Source organism: Hippocampus guttulatus, chromosome 9 (genome assembly GCF_054856545.1).
Source record: "Hippocampus guttulatus isolate MCC_2025c chromosome 9, RoL_Hgut_1.0, whole genome shotgun sequence".
NCBI classification, from domain to species: Eukaryota; Metazoa; Chordata; class Actinopteri; order Syngnathiformes; family Syngnathidae; genus Hippocampus; species Hippocampus guttulatus.
In genome coordinates, this window is record NC_141269.1 from 17959300 (window position 1) to 17967206 (window position 7907).

The following is a 7907-nucleotide window of genomic DNA, read 5'->3' on the forward strand; positions in this document are numbered from 1 at the left end:
TTTTGATTCAGCCTAAGCCTACTCGTGTGTTCTCAATTTAGCACTTGATGTGCCTAAATAACCTCAGCCCCAATCTGCTGTGTGTCAGGTTTGCCACACAGCCCACACAAACACACTGCACTTGCGTGTCATGACCTGTGGTCGATGACTTGCGAGCGTGTACAGAAGTGAGTCCTGTGCACACACAAGCATGAGTCAGCACTCCTCGGCCGCAAGAACGTCACGTTCTGTCTTATCGCGCATCAAAGCAAAAGTGTGAGAGGATGTTCTGTCAGCGTGGCTTCATCAAGCGACAGGTGGCAGAACAAAATATGGCAAATTAACCACATTAGCTGTCGATGTCCAATTCTTGTCATGCCGTAGGCCTACTAGGATTCCGTATTGTAAAACCAGCCTCGTCTGATCAGAATTTAGCAATTCAGCCGTAGCTCTGATACGCGTTCATTCTCAAGTGTGAACTATGAAAGAGCAATGAGCACAGTGCACTGCACAGTGTGCTTTCAAATCACATTTCCCAATGTGTTATCCTGACTGCTTGGTAATACTATATTCCGGGTCAGGGAGTAACAGCTCCAAAGTCACTGACCTCCATACAAGATCAAGCCAAAATGTAAACCAGATAATCTGAATTTGCTCACGCTACAGTTCAAATCTAATTTGATTGATCTCATTTCATTCATTTGATCTGGCAATTTTGTCAACCGAAACAACAGGCGCCAGCTGTGTACTTGAAATGCCCTTTTAGAAAGGGACACCTTTTGGATTCCAGGAAAAAAAAAAAACTATGAACCACGCTGTTAATGCGATGTCATACTTGTCTAACGGTCTAACTTGGGCAGTTCTGCAGAAGTCTGTTCTATTTTGGTGGTGTCGAGTCTCCACGGAATACTATACTTGTCATCTTGTCCTGGAAAAGTACAATGTGAGAAATAAGCCTTGTGAAAGCACGACGAGGAGGCGTTGCTACATACTTACAGCGGACGTCATTGCTTAACCCCCGAAGAGGCACGCATTCACACACGCCCTTTACACTGTTGTTGCTATGTGACTGCTGAACCTTTATAGAAACCAGCCTGCTTTTGGTCATTAGGGTCATCGTCTACCTCTTTGAAACTGCGAGCTACTTCTTGGTTACTGAACAGAACAGGCCTTGGGCTACTCATGTGGTCCATGGGGGCTATCCGGTGGCCACGTTGGTGACCCCCGGTTTGTACCGTGTTTATGTTTACTTAAGTACGTTGTTGAAAAGCACCACACAAACTGTTGCGTGCCATTGTGTGCGCGTGTGTTTGCGTCAGGGTGTTGTGAGAGAGCAGCAGTGTGCTCACACACTTTGTCACCAGCGCGTGACCTCGCAGACTCCTTGACGGTCAGGATGACGTCGCTCAGCTTCCTAATCGGTCTCCCGCCCCCACCGAAGGCTTATAGGCTGCAGTAAGCGCAGCCGAGTGAGAGATCTGCTTACACTCACTTCACGGACGTCACATCGCTCTCTGCGCTTTCATCTTCACCTCCCGACAGAGCGGCGAACAGAAAAATCATAGACGAGGACAGAGATGGAGACAATGAGTAAGACGCAAGTCATTGCTGTTGTTGTTGTGTTTAAGCTTTGTTTAAACCTTTCATGCACCCTGTAACCTGATAACACGATGAGTTGTCCACTGTAGTAACCGCTGCCCCTGAAAGGGTCAATGTGATTCCATCCCCATGTTTAAGGGAGCAGTACGGGAGGCTTTAAAATGAGTGGCATCTGCTGCTTGCACGTAACTATTAGAACATATGGGGCGCGCTGCGTGTGTTCAACTTTGTGCTCCAAGATGTGGCAGCAATGTGCAAAGTCTCACTATTGGTACTTTGATCGCATGCGCGTGCCAAAGTTTGCACATTTCAATAAGATCCCATTAAAAAATACATTCATACCCATATCTGCAAAACGAATTTCTCTCTCTTATATTCTTAAATCTAATGCGGTCAAGCATGATTCATTCTTCCTTTGTGCACACAGAATTTGAATTGAATCTCAGTGTGTAAAATACCTCACTCAGATGGTATGAACTGATTCCGGTGTTGCATGTTTGCTGGGTTATTGACAAAATCATGTTTTGGCAGGTCGAGTGCAAATCAATGCGACCCACATTGGTTTTGTTGAATTGGCAGTGGCTTGCAAAAATAACAAGCGGATACTGTAGTTTCCTTTGTTAACAGAGAAATGCAGTATTATTGTACCTTACTCCCACCATGTTACAAGTAGAGGGTCAGTGATTTTCCACGAAGTGTTTTTGTGTCACAGGCCAGTTGCAGTGTCAAAGTTTAATCCGCTAGTTAATTGATAGCATATGCTTCGGTGTGCTCACTCACACTCACACACACACACACACACACACACGCAAATTTCTAACTGTTAAAAGGTAAACTCAATGTGTAGAGAGTTTTATCAACCCAACCGCTGCACAGCAGCTAACTTGTGAGTCACGACAAAAGGTGCTCCTGAGCACACGGACCGAGTGGAATCTATTCCGCTCAACTTTATTCAAACCACCATACCACTCTTTCCAATACTTTGGGACTGAATAAATGTCACCTTTTCCATGACAAAGCAAATAACGGAGCTTCTCTCAGGGTTATCAAATAACAGATCAGAAACCATGTAAGCAGGAAGAATAGTGAAACAATTCATGTTGTCGACTGCTTGTCCTCTTAAAAGTTGAGGTTGAGCTGGGTGAGTAGAATGGTAGGGTGCACTCTGGACTGATTATCAGCCAATCACCAACTTCATACTCTTAATTCATATCGATGGGCAACTTACAGTCTTTCCATCTATAGATTGTTTTATTTGTTTTCCTGGATGATGTGTTCTTGTGTTGAGCATGTGCAGCTAACTAACGTTTCACCGCGCTGGTGGTGTTCTACCCAGGTTACCCAATGGGTGGTGGGGCCACCAGGCTTTACAACGCCTTGGCTCACACCCTCAGCAGCAGTGGTGCCAGCAGCAATCGTGTCCCTCTACCTCTGACCCATTTGGACCCTTACCAGCCAGCGGACACAAGCCCCGATCCTGATTTCTGCCAGGTGACCGACCGCCTGTCTTCCGACCATGGGATACACTGAAATGACACAGATTTAATATACAGAGACTTTGAACAGGAAATGACAGCATCTGTTTGGTTTTGACTTCCAGGAGCGAAAGGGGTCCCCATCGTGTCCCCTTGATCCAGCCCAGGTTCTGAGACAATGCGAGATGGCCCTCGGTGATCAACCGCCACGCTTCCACAGGACTTTCATTCGACACTCGAATGGCAATGCCGGCGCCATCCGGGTGATGCAGTGGAACATTCTGGCCCAAGGTAAGAAGAGACTGCTGTCGGACGCCATGTTGACACAAATTCTCTGGCTGCACGTTTGTACTTCAGATGTAAAACCCATTTGGGTGGGCATAGACAATTTATTCGAATGTAGCGAGTACCGCTCAGAATTATAGAATGGGATGGAAGAGCTTGCTCCTGATGCCGCATCGATTGTTTTTATTTTCGTTTTCCAAGATCGGCAGCTTCACAAAAGTGGTCTCAAAATATTACACACGCGTATGTGGGAAGTATGACCCCGTTCCCACGGTAACAACCAGGAAGAGGATTCTGAAGTGCAAATCATTGATTTGTGTATTTTTTTTCGTGGTGAATGAAGCTGAAGACCTTCAGGGCCACGTTTGCTTTTCAAAACGCAGATGGGCCAGGCCATTCGTAGATGGGGGAGGGGGGAAAAGGAAAAAAAGAAAATGTTTATCTTAAATATGCAAATCGGTGTATTTAAATCAGTGGCTCTCAAACTTTTTGACCAAAGTACACATAATAAAGGGGCTTCATAAGAAAAGGACATATTTCTTTTCACATTGTTGATACATTTATCAGTACCTAAGCATACTGGTAAGGGTTGTAAAACAATCCAGTGAACCATCGATTTATCGTGCATTTCATGCACAGCGTAACTCATCCTGCTTGACTTACTGCAATTAAAAGGCAATTTAAAAGCAATACTAAAGTTAAATATATTTAAAAGCAAAGTAAATAATTTTTTTAAACAGGTTACCGAAATGACTAAAAAAAGTGGACAGTGAAAGAATACGATTTTGAAAAACATTTTATTTTTTGCCAAAACTTTTTTATATTATTTATATATTTATTATTATATATTTTATATTTTAAGAATACTCTGACAAACGGTAAACATAGGTATTGGGAAAGGTGCACAGTTTTTAAGTAGGATTTAAAAGCATTTACACTTTATTTCTATGTTTTGAATCTTTATTCATTCATAATATTCGCGCTGATAGTCAAGGATAAGTTATCATGATTATTAGCTAAAAAAAACAATCAAGTTTATCAGTTTGAACATGGAATATCTTGTAATGTATTGAATTAAATACAGGTTAAACATGATTTGCAAATCATTGTATTCTTTTTTTTATTTATGTTTTACACGATGTCTCAACTTCATTGGAAATGGGTTTTGATATGATTTCAAATGTTTGTTTTTTTCAGTAGATAATTGAATAAAAAAGAAATATATTTTGCTTCCCCAATTTTAGAGAAAATAAGCTTCACGAATGCAACTTGATAATGTTAATGCTCAGTGGGCCATACGTAGAACGTTGCGATCCGTAAGTGGCCCGTGGGCGATACTTTGGACACCCCCTGGGAATCACCGATGTACACTGTTGACTTGCTGTAATTGTAGCTGGGCGGGTGTTATACAACTCATTGATCATGCAGATCCAATGTTTTAATGAAGCGAGGCACAGGAACCCGATATGACGCTCATACATTCGTCCATTTGCGGACTCTGGTAAATGCTAATAAACTGCAGAATTCAAACATTGTGAAAGCAGGAGCACGTTGTGCAACAGTCTCGTCCTAAAGTTCTATGTCTCTCTCTTATCAGCTCTCGGCGAAGGACTTGACAGTTTTGTGCTGTGTCCTCCGGAGGCCCTCAGCTGGTCCCGAAGGAAGTACCTCATCTTAGACGAGATCCTCACCTACCGACCTCACATCCTGTGTCTGCAGGAAGTGGACCACTACTTTGACACCCTGCAGCCGGTTCTGGCCCGTCTGGGTTATAGCAGCAAGTTCTGCCCGAAGCCCTGGTCGCCGTGTCTGAATGTTGAGGGCAACAACGGCCCTGATGGCTGTGCACTCTTCTTTGATGAGTCGCACTTCGAGTTTTTGGATTGCGTCAGTTTACAGCTCTCTGCCATGATGATTCCAACCAATCAGGTGATTACAACCTTCTTGATGTCACAATTAAGTGCCGCAAACTCCCCCCAAGCTCTTCAAGTTGTAAAAATCTGTAATTGATACCCCCTCGAAAGGTTTAGAATTGCCAAAAGATGCCACCAAATGGTGGCAAAGTTCTATTTTTCCCTAAGTGAAACTCCTCAACTCACTTCAACACAGTTCCCGACACCAAAATGTTACAAAGAAAACTTGTGTGATAATGAAACTCCTCAACTCCAACATAGTTCCTTGACACGTAAATGTCATGGCAGCAGAACACAGCGTTTGTCTCAGTGAAGCTCCTCAATTCACCTGAATATTGTTAATTGGCTCCAAATGTCGCAGAATGGTGCCAAAAGTCATACTTTTATTGCCAAAAAGAGCAACTGGGTACGTTTCTCAGCAAATAGTGGAGGATAGATTCGATTGCATGTGCAGTTGGGCACACTGTCATGTTTTTAAGAGGATGTTCTGCATTTTTTACACAATTTAAAAAGGTTCCCAGGTGATGTAATAACATGTCTCATTAAATTAGCCTGTTTTGAAGGGCTGGCCCTGCACATGTAAGTCGGCAATCGTATCTACCGCCCTGTGTACTGTTGGCCCCAAGGCAAATCAGTTTTTGTTACCATGACGACCAGCAGAGCCTTGGTGTTCTGACTGTTTTCCCCAACAACCCGTGAAGCATCTCTCACATGCCGTTCTGTGGTCTCAGGTTGCTTTGGTGATGATACTACGTTGCCGAAGCACAAGGAAGTGTGTGTGCGTAGCTGTGACCCACCTGAAGGCCCGCGCTGGCTGGGAGTGGCTCCGCAGTGCCCAAGGGTCGGACCTCCTGCGCCAAGTCCAAAACGTGGTCCAGAGACATTGCGCGGCAACATCGGCAGGCTCCAACTTGCACATCCCTCTGATTATCTGCGGCGATTTCAACGCAGTCCCAACTGAGGAGGTGTACTGTCGTTTTGTGGCTTCTCCTCTTGGCTTGGACTCGGCTTATAAGAAACTCAGCCAAGATTGTTTGAGCGAGCCACAGTACACAACGTGGAAAATTCGCCCGACGGGGGAATGCTGCACCACTCTGGACTACATTTGGTACAGTCTGGACACACTGAGGGTGGATGCAGTCTTGGACTTGCCGTCGGAGAAGGAGATTGGCCCCAACAGGCTTCCGTCCTTCAGCTATCCTTCAGATCACCTATCTCTGGTTTGTGACTTCAGCTTTAAGGAGGATGGATGACTGGGGGAAACAAATTCTGAGAACACACAATACATCATCACTGACATGTGAACCTGTGCAACAATAATGAAGGAAAGAAAGCAAATATTACAAATGAACTGAAACTTTTTCTACCTCCTGAACTTTGAGATTGTGCTTCGATTCTTGGATTAGGTTCCAGATCTCTTCCTCCAAGTGTGATCCAATGGACATACATGCACAATGCATCTGATGTTAAATCCTAATATTTTAACCGAAACTGTAACATGCTGCTAGCAAACTGACTGAAATAAACATAATTTTGTGATCTTTTCTATTTGTACCATTACATTCCACCCCACCATATGTTCAGACTCTATTTAAAGCTCTTACTTTTGCTTCCCATCGTGTTGTGTAGACTTGAGGCAGGAAATTGTTTTCATATTAAAAGCTTCAAGAATCCCGAGTACTGTGTACTGCTAATTTAGAAGACAAGTACATGTTTCAAGAGCATATAATTCACCAGTGGAACATTAAGACAAATAAATGCTAATCTTGACAAAAATTCCTAATTATGGCACCGCCTTAAACGTCCATACTCATGTCCAACAATAAAAAGCCAGAATTGACCACTATTCACAGTGCCCCCAAGTGGTCATATAAATGTAATCATGCAGAAGGATTCAAACTGGTCTCACTGGTGGTGAAGTGGGTCAGCTAACGGCCATTCACACAGCGGACCCAAGGTTTCATTGCCGCATATGAAATTACTCCCGTGTTTTGTGTTGAAAAGTCCTGGAGTCCAATTTGCGATCATCTACGTGGGAGAAAAAAGAAAAAGAAAAAAGGCTACCTTTACCGTATTTTGCATACAATTTAAGTACATAGAATTGACTTTCGCATAAAATAGTGCCATGAATATAAAGTTAATACATTTACCAATATTTCTTATTGAATTATTGACAATAAATCAACCAATTACCACAAAGGCGCTGGTACCTCAATGTCAGATCGCACCATCCGTCGTCGTTCAAGCCCAAGTGAACTTCATGAGACAACCAAACAGCATGTTGACAGCCACCAAGCTTCCGGGAAAACGTGTTCTGGACATACGAGGGAAAAAAAATGTTTTGGCATTGCACATCAGCTCTTTGCTCACAGATGCAAAAATGAAGCGTAGCAAGAAAAGAACACTGCTCCTACTGTGAAACATGAAGGAAGGCTCTGTTGTGTTCTGGAGATGCTTTGCTCATGTGGTACAGGGTGTCTTGAAGCTGTGCAGGGTAAAATGAAATCTCAAGACTGGTATTCTTGAAATGTGCTGCCCAGTGACAGAAAGCTTAGTCTCAGTCGCAGTTCAGGGATTTTGCAACAGGATATGCACAACTAAAAACATCCAGGAATGGCCAGCAGGAAAACATTGGACTTTTCTGAAGTGGCTTTTT

The 7907-nt window shown here is 43.5% G+C and overlaps 1 protein-coding gene and 1 long non-coding RNA gene across 2 annotated transcripts; one reads left to right on the forward strand and one right to left on the reverse strand.

The window, feature by feature from the left end:
• The first annotated feature begins 1271 nt into the window (after positions 1–1271).
• Positions 1272–6795, forward strand: noctb (nocturnin b). Its single transcript, XM_086119531.1, has 5 exons — positions 1272–1569; positions 2915–3069; positions 3179–3344; positions 4936–5267; positions 5983–6795. The coding sequence occupies exons 1-5, from the start codon at positions 1557–1559 to the stop codon at positions 6502–6504; spliced, it is 1188 nt and encodes a 395-aa protein (XP_085975657.1). The 5' UTR covers positions 1272–1556; the 3' UTR covers positions 6505–6795.
• LOC147200649 (uncharacterized) lies at positions 6390–7516 on the reverse strand. Its single transcript, XR_015101786.1, has 3 exons — positions 7445–7516; positions 7161–7279; positions 6390–6520 (listed from the first exon to the last, which is right to left on the reverse strand). It is a non-coding gene; the product is annotated as an uncharacterized LOC147200649 (long non-coding RNA).
• Positions 7517–7907: the final 391 nt, after the last annotated feature.